The 19,738-nt window shown below is 32.9% G+C and overlaps 1 protein-coding gene across 1 annotated transcript; it reads left to right on the top strand.

The window, feature by feature from the left end:
• The first annotated feature begins 18,178 nt into the window (after positions 1-18,178).
• LOC130949155 (probable CCR4-associated factor 1 homolog 11) lies at positions 18,179-19,032 on the top strand. Its single transcript, XM_057877957.1, has 2 exons — positions 18,179-18,523; positions 18,973-19,032. Exons 1-2 carry the CDS (start codon positions 18,179-18,181, stop codon positions 19,030-19,032), a joined length of 405 nt encoding a protein of 134 aa, XP_057733940.1.
• Positions 19,033-19,738: the final 706 nt, after the last annotated feature.

The following is a 19,738-nucleotide window of genomic DNA, read 5'->3' as shown; positions in this document are numbered from 1 at the left end:
TTTAAAATGGCTTTGTTGTAAAATAAATAAAAGATATAAAATAAAGATGTATAAATAGAAGACTCTAGTATTAAAATAATTAGCTCAATAATATTTATATATATATAATAATATTATATGTTGTATTGTGTATATATATACAAAGATAGAAAGAAGTATTAAAAATAAAAAGAGAGAGAATTGCATTTGTTTATTGTTACTATCTTAATATAATAAAGATGATTAATATTGCTATTAATATTATATGTAAAGAGTAATAGAAAATAGAATTTAAAATACTTATAAAATAAAAGAAGAGAAAGAATTGTAGTAGAAATATAAAGAGAAGAGTATTTGATTGTAACATAAAGAGGGAATAGGTTTCTTATTACTTGCTTATGTTACTGTATAAAGCCTAAGATCATTCCTCTATTTATACAAATTCAAGGTTCACATTTTCAAAGGTTGGAAAGCATGCACCGCACATTCTTAAATGCATGTACTTTCCAAGAGTGCTTGCTGAGTAGACATAGAATGGATATGGACATCCATATCGTAACACTCCCCCTTGGATGTCCATTTAGGATTATTGCCTCGTTAAAACCTTACTAAAGGAAAACCCTGTGAAAAAAACCTTAGTGAAAGAAAAAGAGTACAATATCCTTTGTAATGGGGACTGCCTCATTAAAAACCTTGTCAAGAAAAACCCAATGGGAAAAAATCTGACCAAGGAAAAAAAATACAGTCTCCCCCTCTTGCCGACATCATTTAATGTCTCGAAATCGGCGCATCCCAATCTCATGTACCAATCTTTCAAAGGAGGATTTTGGGAGTGACTTTGTAAATAAATCTGCCAGATTGTCACTTGAGCGGATCTGTTGGACATCAATTGTCCCTTGATTTTGAAGATCATGAGTGAAGAAGAATTTGGGAGAAATGTGCTTTGTTCTATCGCCTTTAATGTATCCGCCTTTAAGTTGAGCAATGCATGCTGTATTATCTTCAAACAGGACAGTTGGAGCTATCTTATGATCAATCAGTCCACATGATGACATAATATATTGAATCAAACTCCTCAGCCAAAAACACTCGCGACTAGCTTCATGAATCGCCAGTATTTCAGCATGATTAGAGGATGTTGCAGCAATTGTCTGTTTCGTGGACCTCTAAGATATAGCTGTACCACCATATGTGAACAGGTATCCTGTTTGAGATCTCCCTTTATGTGGATCAGACAAGTATCCGGCATCTGCATAGCCAACTAGTTGTGACTTGGATCCGTATGGATAAAACAATCCCATATCAACCGTTCCATGAAGATATCGAAAAATTTGTTTGATTCCACTCCAATGTCTTCTGGTTGGAGAGGAACTATACCTTGCTAGTAAATTCATCGCGAATGATATGTCAGGTCGCGTATTATTAGCAAGATACATTAGTGCTCCAATGGCACTAAGATATGGTACTTCAAGACCAAGGATATCCTCATTTTCTTCTTTAGGACGGAATTGATCCTTTTTCACATCCAAAGATCTTACGATCATTGGGGTACTTAATGGATGTGACTTATCCATATAAAATCTCTTCAAGATCTTTTCTGTGTATGTTGTTTGATGAATAAAGATCCCGTCTTTTATATGCTCGATCTGCAGGCCGAGACAAAATTTAGTCTTTCCAAGATCTTTCATCTCAAACTCTTCTTTTAGAGTTTTTATAATTGTTGGAATCTCTTCAGGAGTCCCAATGATATTTAAATCATCAACGTACACAACAATTATAATGAACCCAGATGTAGTTTTCTTTATGAAAACACATGGGCAGATGTCATCATTTTTGAAACCGTTTTTGGCCAGATACTCAGTAAGACGATTATACCACATTCGTCCAGATTGCTTTAGACCATATAAAGATCTTTGCAATTTGACTGAGTATAACCCTTGCGAATATTCCTTGGATGGTTTAGATATCTTTAGTCCTTCAGGGACTTTCATATAGATATCCCGATCTAATGAGCCGTATAAATAGGCTGTTACCACATCCATTAGATGCATATGCAGTTTATAATATGCAGATAAACTGACCAAATAACGCAATGTTATCACATCCACTACAGGGGAATACGTTTCTTCATAATCTATACCGGGCCTTTGTGAAAAACCTTGTGCCACAAGTCGGGCTTTATAGCGCATAACTTCATTTTTCTCATTTCGTTTTCTCACAAATACCCATTTGTATCCAACAGGTTTTACATCTGCAGGTTTACGGACTACAGGTCCAAAGACTTCACGTTTTGCAAGTGAGTCTAATTCAGCCTTCATGGCTGCTTCCCATTTTGGCCAATCATTTCTTTGTCGACATTCTTCAACTGATCTTGACTCAAGATCCTTACTTTCATGCATGATATTTAATGCCACATTATATGCAAATATTTCATTGACAATTGTCTTATTTCGGTTCCATTTCTTTCCTGTAAAGACATAATTTATCGAGATCTCGTCATTTTCACAATTTTCAGGTACCTGAACGTCTTCTGGCGTTAAATCAGAATTTTGGAGAACTGGAGGTGTCTCTACTATGTCTTTTTCAACAGGAATAGTATTTACCTCTTTTTTCTTTCGAGGATTTTTGTCTTTAGAACCGACATGCCTGCTACGCTTCTGGCGTGAATTTGCTTCAGTGGCTACTTGTCCTACTGGGACATCAATTCGAATTGGGGCATTTTTCGCTGGTATATAAGATTTAGTTATCCTCTTTGTATCGGAAAATGCATCAGGCAAATCATTTGCTATTCTTTGCAAATGTATAATCTTTTGAACTTCCAGTTCACATTGCCCTGATCGAGGATCTAAATGCATCAATGATGATGCATTCCAGTTAAGCTCCTTTTCAGGAAGCTTATTCTCTCCCCCTAATGTTGGAAATTTTGATTCATCAAAATGACAATCCGCAAACCGGGCTTTAAATACATCTCCGGTTTGTATCTCAAGATACCTCACTATAGAGGGAGAATCATATCCAACATATATCCCCAATTTTCTTTGGGGTCCCATTTTAGTGCGATTAGGTGGTGCAATGGGAACATATATTGCACACCCAAATATTCTTAAATGGGAAACATTTGGCTGCTGGCCAAAAGCTAACTGCATAGGAGAGAACTGATGGTAACTTGTTGGCCTCAAACGAATAAGTGCTGCGGCATGTAAAACAGCATGCCCCCAAACCGAAGTTGGGAGATTTGTTCTCATAAGTAAGGGTCTAGCAATTAATTGGAGGCGTTTAATAAGTGATTCTGCTAACCCATTTTGTGTGTGAACATGAGCTACTGGATGTTCAACACTTATACCATTAGCCATACAATAAGTATCAAAAGCTTGGGAAGTAAATTCACCAGCATTATCAAGATGAATTGCTTTGATTGGATTTTCTGGAAATTGTGCTTTTAATCGAATAATTTGAGCCAATAATCTCGCAAACGCCAGGTTGCGAGAAGATAATAAGCACACATGTGACCATCTCGAAGATGCGTCTATTAGGACCATAAAATATCTAAAAGATACACATGGTGGATGAATAGGTCCACATATATCACCTTGAATCCTTTCTAGGAATTCAGGAGACTCAAATTCAATCTTTACTGGTGATGGCCTTAAAATTAACTTTCCCTGAGAACATGCAGCACAACAAAATTCACTAGTTTTAAGAATCTTCTGGTTCTTTAGTGAATCTCCATGAGAGTTTTCAATAATTCTCCTCATCATGGTTGTTCCCGGATGACCCAATCGGTCGTGCCAAGTTATGAACTCATTTGAGTTAGTAAACTTCTGGTTTACAATAGCATGTGATTCAATTGCACTAATCTTGGTATAATACAACCCAGATGAAAGTGAGGGTAATTTTTCTAATATAACTTTCTTATTTGAATCATGAGTTGTGATACATAAATACTCATGATTTCCCTCATTCATCGTCTCAACATGATATCCATTTCGGCGAATATCTTTGAAACTCAACAAGTTCCTCAGAGACTTGGTAGATAATAGTGCATTATTTATTATAAATTTTGTTCCTCCAGGAAACAAAATTATAGCTTTTCCGGAGCCTTCTATCACATTGCCTGAGCCAATAATAGTATTAACATATTCCTCTTTTGGCACAAGATGGGTAAAATATATATCACTTTTGAGAATAGTGTGCAAACTTGCACTATCCGCAAGGCATACATCTTCATTACATATCCTTGCCATTCTCTTCAAAAACAAATAATAATCAAATGAGTAGTATGCACAGTTAAATTGAATACTTGATCAGAATTATTTTTTCTAAGAAACACTGTACATAAAATAGTGTCATATACTAAAATTTTATTTTAAAATTTGACACATTTAATAATTTCAAAATTCATAAACATTAATATTTCATTATTTATGTACATTATATTTGAAACTTAAATACATAGAAAATAAAACTTAACAATAAGTTCTTTACATTATTTATTTACATAGATATTTCACAATCCCACATATTAAACTATTTCATCATTGATCAAATGACCAATATTTCCTTCAGGATCCTCAAAGAAATCAGATACATCATAATGAGTGGTGGAGTTCTCAGCATCATTTGAAACAAAATTTGTTTCCTTTCCTTTGTCGTCCTTTTTCAAAGATGCCTGGTAAAGATCGACTAGGTGCCTTGGGGTACGACAGGTACGTGACCAATGGCCTTTTCCACCAGAACGGAAATACTTATCCTCCGTTGATTTATTCTGCCCGATATTTCTTTCTTTATCCCACTTCTGGTGAGATCCTCTCTTTTGAATATAATTCCTTTTCCTTCCATAATTTTTCTTGTTATTAAAAACTTGACATTTACCTCTTCTGGAGTAATAATTTATCGCATTTACTTCAGGAAATGGGGCGGCGCCAGCTGGGCGCGCTTCATGATTTTTCAAGAGTAACTCATTGTTGCGTTCAGCAACAAGAAGGCAAGAAATTAACTCAGAATATTTTTTAAACCCTTTTTCTCGATACTGCTGCTGCAGGAGCACATTCGACGCATGGAAGGTTGAAAAAGTTTTCTCCAACATATCATGATCAGTTATCTTTTCCCCACATAATTTCATTCGTGAGGTGATTCGAAACATTGCAGAATTATATTCATTTATAGATTTAAAATCTTGTAGACGCAAGTGCGTCCATTCATATCGGGCCTGAGGAAGTATCACCGTTTTCTGATGATTATACCTTTCTTCGAGGTCTTTCCAAAGATCTGCAGGATCTTTTAATGTGAGATATTCATTTTTCAATCCCTCGTCAAGATGACGACGAAGAAAAATCATGGCTTTGGCTTTATCCTTCTGGGATGCATTATTTTCAGCCTTAATGGTATCTCCAAGATCCATTGAATCAAGATGGATTTCAGCATCTAATATCCATGATAAATAATTGTTTCCAGATATATCAAGAGCATTGAATTCAAGATGAGAGAGCTTCGACATAATGAAAAATTGTTACTTGAGTCTTCCTAAAAATTTGATCAGAGTCTCGTGCTAATAACGTGTTGTAAAATAAATAAAAGATATAAAATAAAGATGTATAAATAGAAGACTCTAGTATTAAAATAATTAGCTCAATAATATTTATATATATATAATAATATTATATGTTGTATTGTGTATATATATACAAAGATAGAAAGAAGTATTAAAAATAAAAAGAGAGAGAATTGCATTTGTTTATTGTTACTATCTTAATATAATAAAGATGATTAATATTGCTATTAATATTATATGTAAAGAGTAATAGAAAATAGAATTTAAAATACTTATAAAATAAAAGAAGAGAAAGAATTGTAATAGAAATATAAGGAGAAGAGTATTTGATTGTAACATAAAGAGGGAATAGGTTTCTTATTACTTGCTTATGTTGCTGTATAAAGCCTAAGATCATTCCTCTATTTATACAAATTCAAGGTTCACATTTTCAAAGGTTGGAAAGCATGCACCGCACATTCTTAAATGCATGTATTTTCCAAGAATGCTTGCTGAGTAGACATAGAATGGATATGGACATCCATATCGTAAGAGGCTTTACTTTTTATAGCCTAACATCCGTTAGCAATGGCCTCAATCACCATCATTGCGCTGCCACCACCACAATTTAAAATTAAAGAGGTTTAGTTTGTGTTTTTGTTTTTATTTTAATATTTTTATTTTTAAAACAAAAAAAATATTAATAAATATTTTATTTTTATCTTGTATTTTTTATTTATAAATATTAAAAATAAAAAATTGCAACTATTAAATTTAAGGTTTAATTACTCTGTTAGTCCTTATAGTTTTATGAAATTTTCAATTTGGTCCTTATACTTTTTTTCTTTTTAATTGAGTCCCTACACTATTTTTTTTAATTAAGTCCTTTTTAGTAGTAATTGGCTTAATTTTATAGGGACCCAACTAAAAAAAAGAATTGGTATAGAGACCTAAATAAAAGGAAAAAAAGTATAGAGATCCAATTAAAAAAAATTTTTGGTGCAAGGATTCAATTAAAAGGAAAAAAAGTATAAGGACCTAATTGAAAATTTCGCAAAACTATAGATACCAACAGAATAATTAAACCTAAATTTAAAAAGGCAAAGAAAAAAGAGATAGAAGAGAGAACAAAGTTTGAAGCAAAACAGAGACAATCGAAATTTTATGTGAAATTAAAAAAATAAATTAAATACATAAAACATGAAATCGAAATAAGATTTAAATTATAAAATTATTGATCTAATATAAGTTTTATAAAATTGATTGATTCATTTAAAATTATAATATAAAAAATTTTAAAAATTAAATCAAGATTCTAACCATTACAATTTGAATTTCTTCAAAAAAAAAATACTACAGTTTGAAGTCATTAACAAAACCATTTTGTTTTGCTTGCAAGGATTTTTTATCCCTAAAAAATTGAACAATCTTTATGTTTACGTGATACAGAATTCGATAATCCTAGAACGTTTGAATTATTAAATGTCTAATAATAAAACATGTTTTTTTAAGTTTTTTTATAATTACTAAATAGTACTTATTTAATTTTAACTACAACTTAATCTTTTATATATTATTTAATTATTAAATTTATCCTTTATTTTATAAATTATTATTTTATTATTAATCTATCATATTTATTAATAATTAGAAACAAAAACAACGTCGTAACCTTCATAAATATTTTGGCAATACGAATTCACGAGATTTTTTTGTCCTTGATCCGTTATACCAAGGAAATCATATTTCTTAGTAATTCAATCAATTGGACTTACAACACACTCGATTGAATATCACATGTTTCTTTAAAATTCAATTGAATTTCGTAAAGCAATAAAAAAAATTTTTATTTAATCAATTGACATAATAACACAATCGATTGAATTTTATACGTCATTAAAATATTTTGTATTCAATCAATTTATATGATAATACAATCGATTGAAATTTATACGTAATTAAAATTTTTTATGTATTCAATCCATCGGTATAACATCTTAATAGAATGCGAAGTCTTCAGATACTATCATAGGTTGTGTCTCATAAACATTCTCGTTTTCAACAATATTCTTGGTCACATCAAGAAAATGCTGATGCAACTTTTCATCATTTATGGTTGCCGGATAGAATGGTTTCTGTTCTTCATGAAAATCAATCTTCGCAGTGCACCTATGAACTACGGTTACTCCGATGATTACCTATAATAATGAATCAATTTGTGATCTGTAATTGTACTTGTAATAGTGCTGTGTTGGTTAAAAGAATATTGATTAAGTAATTTTATTAAAATATATATATATAGGAAATTCATTTTTAAGCAGATAATATTAGTTCATTTTTTATTTTATATATGTATATATATCATATCAATCGATTGAATACATAACAAATTTTAATCACATACAATTTTTAATAGATTGTATTATCATACCAATCGATATTGTTTTGCGAAATTCAATCAATTGGTAACACTATTAATAGAATGAATTTTGAGGAAACATGTAATATTCAATCGATTGAATTATTAAGAAAGGCATTTACAAATGTAACGGATCAAGGGATAAAAAGATTCATTAATTCATATTGCCAAAAGTATTCATGAAGGTGACGATTAATGAAAGATTTATTTCGTTGTTGTTTTTGTTTCTAATTGTTAATAAATATGATAGATGAATAATAAAATAATAATTTATAAAATAGAAAATAAATTTAATAATTAAATAATATATAAAGAATTAAGTTATAATTAAAATTAAATAAAAACTATTTAGTAATTATTAAAAAATAAAAAAATATGTTTTATTATAGACTATTTAATAATCTAAACGTTCTAGGACCGTCAAATTCTATGCCGACATATATTATCATGTTTTTGCCAAAAATATGAAACTTAGATTGTCTGAGATTTAGATTTAAAAAAAAAAAAAAACTATACAGATATATCAAAAGTGAATTATATTGCTTTAAAAAATCAAATCCAAACACACCAAAGTTTTCGATCTAGGAGAAACCTGTGAGTAGAGTAGCTAGCACAAATATAGTTCAAATTTCACCATGTGCACAAATTCAATAAAAACAATATCTTTTCAGTAAATCAAATATGATTGCCAGTCGAAGTTAGATCACTTTGACAACCACATAATCGAGATACCTTGGTTTTGACTTTTGAGTCAATTTTCAGTTTTCCTAAAGAATAAATAATTTTAAGCTATTCTTTTTAAAACATTAGTGTTGTAATAAAATAGTTTTGGTGGATGCCTATTTTTTCACAAAGCTTAGGATTTTAAGGAGAATTTCATTTAATGTAATTTGAAAAATTACTTTCCTATATGCTTATAAATAGAAATTTTTACTTCTGAGTAAAACACAGCAATAAGCACACAATAATAATTCTCTCTCTTTCTTTGAGCAATATCTCTTTTATTATATATATATATATATATTACTTCATATAATATTAGTAAATATATATATGAATTATTATTGAACTAATTATATTAATATTAGAGTCCTTTATTTATACATCTTCATTTTATATTTAGTATATCTTTTATTTTACAACACGTTATCAGTTTACGAGACTCTGATCAAATTTTTAGGAAGACTCAGGTAACAAATTTTCATTATGTCAAAGCTCTCTCATCTTGAATTCAATACTCTTTATATATTTGGAAACAATTATTTATCATGGATACTAGATGCTGAAATTTATCTTGATTCAATGGATCTTGGAGATACCATTAAGGCTGAAAATAATGCATCCCAGAAGGATAAAGCCAAAGCCATGATTTTTCTTCGTCGTCATCTTGACGAAGGATTGAAAAATGAATATCTCACATTAAAAGATCCTGCAGATCTTTGGAAAGACCTTGAAGAACGGTATAATCATCAAAAAATGGTGATACTTCCTCAAGCCCGATATGAATGGACGCACTTGCGTCTACAGGATTTTAAATCTATAAACGAATATAATTCTGCAATGTTTCGAATCACCTCACGAATAAAATTATGTGGGAAAAAGATAACTGATCATGATATGTTGGAGAAAACTTTCTCAACCTTCCATGCCTCGAATGTGCTCCTATAGCAGCAATATCGAGAAAAAGGGTTTAAAAAATATTCTGAGTTAATTTTTTGCCTTCTTGTTGCTGAACGCAACAATGAGTTACTCTTGAAAAATCATGAAGCGCGCCCAGCTGGCGCCGCCCCATTTCCTAAAGTAAATGCGGCAAATCATTACCCCAGAAGAGGTAAATGACAAGGTTTTAATAGCAAGAAAAATTATGGAAGGAAAATGAATTATATTCAAAAGAGAGGATCTCACCAGAAGTGGGATAAAGAAAGAAATATCGGGCAAAATAAATTAACAGATGATAAGTATTTCCGTTGTGATGGAAAGGGCCATTGGTCACGTACATGCCGTACCGCAAGACACCTAGTCGATCTTTACCAAGCATCTTTGAAAAAGGACGACAAGGGAAAAGAGTCGAATTTTATTTCAAATGATGCTGAAAATTCCACCACTCATTATGATGTATCTGATTTCTTTGAGGATCTTGAAGGAAATATTAGTCATTTGATCAATGATGGAATAGTTTAATGTGTGAGATTGTTAAGTATCCATGTAAATAAATAATGTAAAGAACTTATTGTTAAGTTTTATTTTCTATGTATTTGAGTTTCAAATATGATGAAATATTAATGTTTATGAATTTTGAAATCATTAAATGTGTCATGTTTTAAAAAAATTTAGTATGTGACATTATTTTTATATGCAGTATTTCTTAGAAAAATAATTTCAATCAAGTATTCAATCTAACTGTGCATACTACTCATTTTATTATTATTGTCTTTGAAGAGAATAGCAAGGATATATAATGAAGATGTATGCCTTGCAGATAGTACAAGTTCGCACACTATTCTCAAAAGTGATATATATTTTACCCATCTGGTGCCAAAAGAAGAATGTGTTAATACTATTATTGGCTCAGGCAATGTGATAGAAGGCTCCGGAAGAGCTATAATTTTGTTTCCTGGAGGAACAAAATTCATAATAAATAATGCACTATTGCTACCAAGTCTTGAAGAAACTTGTTGAGCTTTAAAGATATTCGCCGAAATGGATATCATATTGAGACTATGAATGAGGAAAATCATGAGTACTTATGTATCACAACTCATGATTCAAATAAGAAAGTTATATTAGAAAAATTACCCTCACTTTCATCTGGGTTGTATTATACCAAGATTAGTGCAATTGAATCACATGCCACTGTAAACCAGAAGTTTACTAGCCCAAATGAATTCATAACTTGGCACGATCGATTGAGTCATCCAGAAGCAACCATGATGAGGAGAATTATTGAAAACTCCCATGGACATTCACTAAAGAACCAGAAGATTCTTAAAACTAGTGAATTTTGTTGTGCTGCATGTTCTCAGAGAAAGTTAATTTTAAGGCCATCACCAGTAAAGATTGGATTTGAGTCCCCTGAATTCCTAGAAAGAATTCAAGGTGATATATGTGGACCTATTCATCCACCATGTGGATCTTTTAGATATTTTATGGTCCTAATAGACGCATCTTCGAGATGGTCACAGGTCTGCTTATTATCTTCTCGCAACCTGGCATTTGCGAGATTACTGGCTCAAATTATTCGATTAAAAGCACAATTTCTAGAAAATCCAATCAAAGCAATTCATCTTGATAATGCTGCTGAATTTACTTCCGAAGCTTTTGATGCTTATTGTATGGCTAATGGAATAAGTGTTGAACATCCAGTAGCTTATGTTTACACACAAAATGGGTTAGCAGAATCACTTATTAGATGCCTCCAATTAATTGCTAGACCCTTACTTATGAGAACAAATCTCCCAACCTCGGTTTGGAGGCATGCTATTTTACATGCCGCAGCACTTATTCATTTGAGGCCAACGAGTTACCATCAGTTCTCTCCTATTCAATTAGCATTTGGCCAGCAGCCAAATATTTTCCATTTAAGAATATTCGGGTGTGCGATATATGTTCCCATTGCACCACCTAATCGAACCAAAACGGAACCCCAAAGAAAATTGGGGATATATGTTGGATACGATTCTCCTTCTATAGTAAGGTATCTTGAGATACAAACGGGAGATGTATTTAAAGCCCGGTTTGTGGATTGTCATTTTGATGAATCAAAATTTCTAACATTAGGAGGAGAGAATAAGTTTCCTGAAAAGGAACTTAATTGGAATGCATCATCGTTGATGCATTTAGATCCTCGATCAGGGCAATGTGAACTAGAAGTTCAAAAGATTATACATTTGCAAAGAATAGCAAATGAATTGCCTGATGTATTTTCTGATACAAAGAGGATAACTAAATCTTATATACCAGCGAAAAATGCCCCAATTCGAATTGATGTCCCAGTAGGACAAGTAGCAACTGAAGCAAATTCACGCTAGAAGCGTGACAGGCCTGTCGGTTCCAAAGACAAAAATCCTCGAAAGAGAAAAGAGGTAAATACTATTCCTGTTGAAAAAGACATAGTAGAGACACCTGCAGTTGTCCAAAATTCTGATATAGTTTTAACGCCAGAAGACGTTCAAGTACCTGAAAATTGTGAAAATGACGAGATCTCGATAAATTATGTCTTTACAGGAGAGAAATGGGACCGAAATAAGACAATTGTCAATGAAATATTTGCATATAATGTGGCATTGAATATCATGCATGAAAGTAAGGATCTTGAGCCAAGATTAGTCGAAGAATGTCGACAAAGGAATGATTGGCCAAAATGGAAAGAAGTCATGAAGGCTGAGTTAGACTCATTTGCAAAACGTGAAGTCTTTGGACATGTAGTCCATACACCAGAAGATGTAAAACCTGTTGGATACCGATGGGTATTTGTGAGAAAACGAAATGAGAAAAATGAAGTTGTGCGCTACAAAGCCCGACTTGTGGCACAAGGTTTTTACAAAGGCCCGGTATAAATTATGAAGAAACGTATTTCCCTGTAGTGGATGCGATAACATTGCGTTATTTGGTCAGTTTATCTGCATATCATAAACTACATATGCATTTAATGGATGTGGTAACAGCCTACTTATATGGCTCATTAGATCAGGATATCTATATGAAAGTCCCTGAAGGACTAAAGATATCTAAACCATCCAATGAATATTCGCAAGGGTTATACTCAGTCAAATTGCAAAGATCTTAATATGGTCTGAAGCAATCTGGACAATGGTATAATTGTCTTACTGAGTATCTGGTCAAAAATGGATTCAAGAATGATGATATTTGTCCATGTGTTTTCATAAAGAAAACTGCATCTGGATTCATTATTATTGCTGTGTACGTTGATGATTTAAATATCATTGAAACTCCTGAAGAGATTCCAACAATTATAAAAGATCTAAAAGAAGAGTTTGAGATGAAAGATCTTGGAAGGACTAAATTTTGTCTCGGCCTACATATCGAGCATATAAAAAATGGGATCTTTATTCATCAAACAACATACACAGAAAAGATCTTGAAGAGATTTTATATGGATAAGTCACATTCCTTGAGTACCCCAATGATCGTAAGATCTTTGGATGTGGAGAAGGATCAATTCCGTCCTAAAGAAGAAAATGAAGATATCCTTGATCCTGAAGTACCATATCTTAGTGTCATTGGAGTGCTAATGTATCTTGCTAATAATACGCGACCTGACATATCATTCGCGGTGAATTTACTAGCAAGATATAGTTCCTCTCCAACCAGAAGACATTGGAGTGGAATCAAACAAATTTTTCGATATCTTCATGGAACAGTTGATATGGGATTGTTTTATCCATATGGATCCAAGTCACAACTAGTTGGCTATGCTGATGCCGGATACTTGTCTGATCCACATTAAGGGAGATATCAAATAGGATACCTGTTTACATATGGTGGTACAACTATATCATGGAGGTCCACGAAACAAATGATTGCTGTAACATCCTCTAATCATGCTGAAATACTGGCGATTCATGAAGCTAGTCGCGAGTGTTTTTGGTTGAGGAGTCTGATTCAATATATTTTGTCATCATGTGGACTGATTGATCATAAGATAACTCCAACTGTCCAGTTTGAAGATAATACAGCATGCATTGCTCAACTTAAGGGTGGATACATCAAAGGTGATAGAACAAAGCATATTTCTCCCAAATTCTTCTTCACTCATGATCTTCAAAATCAAGGGACAATTGATGTCCAACAGATCCGCTCAAGTGACAATCTGGCAGATTTATTTACAAAGTCACTCCCAAAATTCTCCTTTGAAAGATTGGTACATGAGATTGGGATGCACCGATTTCGAGACATTAAATTATGTCGGCAAGAGGGCGAGACTGTACTCTTTTTTCCTTGGTCAGGTTTTTTTTCCCATTGAGTTTTTCTTGACAAGGTTTTTAATGAGGCAGTCCCCATCACAAAGGATATTATATTCTTTTTCCTTCACTAAGGTTTTTTTCCCACTGCATTTTTCTTTAGTAAGGTTTTAACGAGGCATACTCCTAAATGGTCATCCACGGAAAAGTGTTGTGATAAGATAGCCTTGGTAGATGCCCATTTTCCCACAAGGCTTAGGGTTTCAAGGAGAATCTCATTTAATATAGTTTGAAAAACTACTTTCCTATATGCTTATAAATAGAAGCTTTTGCCTCTGAGTAAAACACAGCAATAAACACACAATAATAATTCTCTCTCTTTCTTTGAGCAATATCTCTCTCTTATTATAATATACATATCTCTCTCACTTATATATATATATAATTATATACACATTACTTCATATAATATTAGTAAATATATATATGAATTATTATTGAACTAATTATATTAATATTAGAGTCTTCTATTTATACATCTTTATTTTATATTTAGTATATCTTTTATTTTACAACAATTAGTTTCTTTTATTAGAAAAACGAATATATTATATAATATCTTCATTTCTCGAGAATATCAAAATGTCAAGATCTTTGATCCATACACTAAGCCTCACTAAAATCCATTGCCAATCAAAAATGCTAGTCAACATCTGAAATGCATCTTTTTCCCTTCATAGCTTTCCAAAAAGATGAAACATTTATGTAATGAATGGTCGCCACTATAACTTATAATACGGATTTATTTTTATTTTTGAACATCCTCAATTTTCTTCTCTGAACATCCTCTTAGAGTTTGTTTTTGGCACTTCTGAACATCCTCAATTTATTTTTTGGCACTCCCATGGGGCTTATTAGTTTCTCAGTCTTATACAACCTCAGTGTTTTCTGTAATATAGTCCTCATTTATTTTAATTTAGTTCTTTATTCTACACAGTCTTGATTTGTTCATTAGCAATTCTTTACTGTCTCGATTTATTTTTTTTGGCAGTCCTGTTATTTTCCAACAGGTTGATACAACTCTAAAGTGCTTTTCCAGTCACGTGTGGCCACAATTTATTTCTAGCAATTGAATGTTGCACTATTCAGCTACCACTCTACCAGTATCATCACTTTAGTTTTGGTCATGGTTTTTGTCATATAATCATTTTGGCAACCTCTTATTAGTGATAGCTATTACCCATTTTGTCAATTGTTGCTGCCAGTGGACACAATTTTCTGGTAGATTTTCAGCCAATTCCATTTAGTTCTTTTTCGTTTCTGGCAATTCTAGTCTGGCTTTGTTGGTAGCATTTCTAGTCTGGCCTATTTTGTTCGAAGCAATCCTGGCTTACTTTGGCTCTTTTTTCCCCTTTTAGGATTTGATTGGAGCAAACATAAGCTTAGTAAGCTTTAGTTTCAGGAGAAATATTACTAATAAAAAACAAAATTTGGTAATACCCATTATATGTTATAATAAGGTAGAATATTTCTTAAGATATCCTAGAATATTAAAGAGTGCCTCAGGTGATCTGCCAGTATTGATTTCTATATATTCAGGAGAAATATTAGACATAAAAAATAAAACTTTTTAATATCTCCATTATATGTTATAAAAACATAGAATAATTCGTAAGATATTTTAGAATATTAAAGAGTACCTCAGATGATATCTTAGTAATGATTCCTATATTTTTTTAATTTCTGTTTCTTTTAGCATCCATTTTTGTTTTGTTGTTTTGTTTTTCTTCTTTTCTTTTATAAAATTTCTTTAAATAATATATTGATCAATCTACTGTTGGATTAGAGAACCTTTCTATTCTCTTACCCCTGTATTTTTGGATGATCAATGATGGTTGCTCTTCTGAGTAGTTCTCTCTAATCCATTTCCTATTTTCTTCAAATTACTGGTTCCCTTTTTCACCATACTTTGATTTTTATTTTATTTTTACTTTTTTTAATAGAAAAATATCAGTGGTGCTTTGAGGGTCCTCAAGCACATGCAGGATGCCAATATTAGTCCTGCTGTACAGACTTTCAACTATTTGATTAGTAATTGTGAAACAGAAGAGGATATAATCAAGGTAAAAGATTATTTTTGTATGATGGCGTTGCCTCTGTATGTCTCAAGTTTGGTCATTTTTGTGTGTATGTGTGTATTAACATCCCCATCTTAGTTAAGAAAGTTAAAATAGTGTCTATTGTTGAAAAGATGATAGAATCTTGTTTTAGGTAGTTTAGATATGTGAGACGATTGGCAGAGTATCTCGTTAGGAGGGTGGAGCAGATGGAACATAGACAAGTGGCAAAAGATAGAAGTAGACTTAAAAAGACTATACACGGAATGGTCAAACAGGATCTATGCGTCCACTATAAATATCATATATATGATAGAATACAATGACGTTGTTTAATCCATATAGTCGACCTCACCTCGTGGGATAAAGTGTTGTTGTTGTTGTTGCTTTATGGAAATAGAAAAACACTATCAATTTCCCTTTAGGCATGAGGTAATCTATTTGCAATTCCTTTGTGAATGCTTGAGGCTTGTTGTTTTTGAAATTTAATCACTCAAGTTGCTTGATGTCCTGAATTGTACAATGATGTTAAAAAAGTGTTGAGATTGTGGGTCTAGATGGAGAAAAGGAAAAGAGAAAAGTAATAGGTTAATATGAAGTGAAATTCTGTTTTGATTATTTTGTGATTTTTTACAAGAGAGGATCACTAACCTCTACTTATAATAACGATAAAACCATATTCCTAGTTAAATAAGGAAATAATCATATAATCAAAACTATTTTTAGATGATATTTAATACTCTTTTATATTCTAACGATACTGACACTCTTTTATATTCAAAAGATATTTAGAAGATATTATGTGATATATTCTTTATTTCAAACAAAAATATTTTAATTTTAAAATCAATTTTGCAATAATATGTAAGTGAAAATCCTAAATTTACTAGGAATTTTGTATCTTAGTGTTATAACATGCATTCTAAAATTCACAACTATAACTTGACAGCTTCTACTTACTTTTTGTTTGTTTTAATGGAACCTGACTTCTCATTCTTGGAACTTCTCCTTCTTTAAGAAACTTCAATGATATAAAGACTTTAGATTTGGTAATCTTCTTAGGTCTCCTTGATTCTTTCATACTGTATTGTCCAACAAAAGGACCTAGCCATCTATATATTATCTTATTTATAAGTTGCTAACTTGAATAATTTTTGCAGTATCGTGAAGAAATGGAGCAATATAAAATCCCACTTGCAAAACCGATTTTTATGGCCCTTATTAATTCATATGCAGCTTGTGGCAAATTGGATATGGCAAAACAGGTATGGGTGAAGGAGAGATGTATATCCATTGTGCAACAACAGTTATCTAAACAGAACTGAAGTTATTTTCTAAACCATTATTAGGCACTAGACTTGACTTTGGAGTCCTTTTCAGAGAGAAGAAAAAAAAGAAAAGAGGAGAGGGGAAATCAGAGCAAATCTAAATCTTTAGTTCTGTCATTGTTCACTTTAAACAAACGGTTGGTTTATAAATTAAATCATAACAAATCAAATGGAATAACTGTAAAATCTAAAAAATCAGTTTGCAATTAATAAATCTGAATTCCTTTCTCTGTCATTGTTCACATTTAACAAATGATTAGTTTATGCATATATTATACAGTACATTAGTTTCCTCTTCTATTCTTCTTAGGTGATAACAATCGTACCTTTGTTCTATTTTCTTCTTCAGCTTTTAAGAATTTAACAGAGTTTACTTTCCAAGGTTAAGTTAGAAAGACATGGCAACCATAGATACAAGAATGACCAGGGTCGATGATGAACGAGAACGACTACAAGAAGGACCGAGAGTTTTTCTGCCACCGCCCATGGTTGTTGGTTTTTCGCCATTTGATCATGCTGCTCAGCCAAGGTTTGTGGAATGACGGCCACTTCTAAAGCCTAGTCCCAATAGTTTAGTTTTGATCAGGCAAGTGTGGGCTGCCAACGCTGATTCCAAGTTCCGAATCATAAGCAGCCTAATTGACAAATATCGATTTGTCTTCATTGACACTGAATTCCTCGGCGTAGTCATCCTGCCCCGCAACAAGAACTATCGGAATCTTGTCCCAGAGGAAACTTACTAAGTCATGAAGGCCAATGTGGACGCGCTCAAAATCATTCATCTTGGACTCACTTTGTCAGACGAGCACGACAACCTCCCTGGCCTAGGAACCAACAACAGATCTCTCTACATCTGGCAGTTCAATTTCTGAGACTTCAACCTCATGCGTGACATCCACGCAAAGGACTCTGTGGCACTCCTACGTAGCCAGGGCATCGACTTTGCACGCAATGCAATGGCTGGAGTTTCTTCGGTGCATTTTGCGAAGTTGGCAGCAGCATCCGGGTTGCTGTTCAACAAAGCACTGACATGGGTCACATTGCATGGTGCTTATGATATTGGATATTTGGTGAAGATTCTGACATGGGGTGTTCTTCCGACAAGCTTGGAGGAGTTCTTGGTGCTTGCCAAAGTGCTGTTTGGGGGAAATGCTTATGAGGTGAAGCATGTGATGAGGTTCTGCAATGACCTCTATGGCGGTTTGGAGAAGGTAGCTGACACACTTCAGGTGGACGGAGTTGCTGCTCACCTGCCACACCTTTCACAAGATTACAAACAACAACAACAACAACAAAGCTTTGTCCCACTAAGTGGGGTCGGCTACATGAATCAAACGATGCCATTGTGCTCTGTCATGTATCATGTCTACAGAGAGACCGTTTACATGTAGATCTCGTTTGACCACCTCATGGATGGTCTTCTTAGGTCTTCCTCTGCCTTTCGCCCTTTGTCCATCTTCCATCTCATCCACCCTCCTGACTGGATGTTCTATCGGTCTTCTTCTCACATGTCCAAATCACCTGAGACGCGATTCAACCATCTTTTCCACAATGGGTGCTACTCCAACTCTCTCCCTTATATCTTCATTCTTTATTTTATCCAATCGCGTATGACTACTCATCCATCTCAACATCTTCATCTCTGCCACACTCAGCTTATGTTCGTGCTCCCCTTTAGACTATTGGGTCGATGGCTGCTTCAGAGTTATCATATATTGTGTTCACAACAAGCATATAAGGTTTAATTTATTCCCCCTTCGGAATATGATAAATCCTATTTTTAGGGTTTATCTTGTGTTGAATTTAGAGGATTTTATCAACTTTTCCCACATTTATTCACTAAAATAGCATGGTTTTGTAAATTCTCCTTTAATTGTGCTTAAGAGTGAAAATATGCTTTTTAGGTCTTAAAATAGCTAAATTTAATTCACTTTGATTCCATTTGATGCCTTGATATGTTTGTTAAGTGATCTCAGGTTTAAAAGGCAAAGATTGGATTGAGGGAATGAAGAAAAAGCATGTAAAAATGGAGAACTCATGAAGAAATGAAGGAATCGCAAAGCTGTCAATCCTGAGCTCTTCGCACTTAATCGATCATAACTTGAGCTTTAGAAGTCCAAATGAGACGGTTCCAGTTGCGTTGGAAAGTTAACATTCAGAGATTCAAAATGATATAAAATTTGTCATATCTGCCTTGAATTTAGGTGACACGCACGCGTAGCCTATGCATGCACGTCGCATGATCAGCGTGACTCACTAAAGGCAACTCGTGGCCAGCGATTTTCTGAAGCATTTTGGGCCCAATCCAACCTATTTTTTATGTTATTGAACCCAATGATTGAAGGGGGGTGAACCAAGTAGTATTAGTTTGAGTTTTTATCATGTTTTATGTTAGGTTTCTAGAGAGAGAAGCTCTCTCTTCTCTCTAGAATTAGGTTAGGGTT

Source organism: Arachis stenosperma, chromosome 9 (assembly GCF_014773155.1).
Source record: "Arachis stenosperma cultivar V10309 chromosome 9, arast.V10309.gnm1.PFL2, whole genome shotgun sequence".
Classification (NCBI taxonomy): domain Eukaryota; kingdom Viridiplantae; phylum Streptophyta; class Magnoliopsida; order Fabales; family Fabaceae; genus Arachis; species Arachis stenosperma.
This window is presented reverse-complemented; position numbering and strand designations above follow the sequence as displayed.

Coding starts and splice junctions, on each gene's coding strand:
- LOC130949155 (XM_057877957.1), top strand. CDS start 18,179: ATGCGTGACATCCACGCAAAGGACTCTGTGGCACTCCTACGTAGCCAG. Junction 18,524..18,972: donor AGGTAGCTGACACACTTCAG/GTGGACGGAGTT, acceptor GCTCCCCTTTAG/ACTATTGGGTCGATGGCTGC.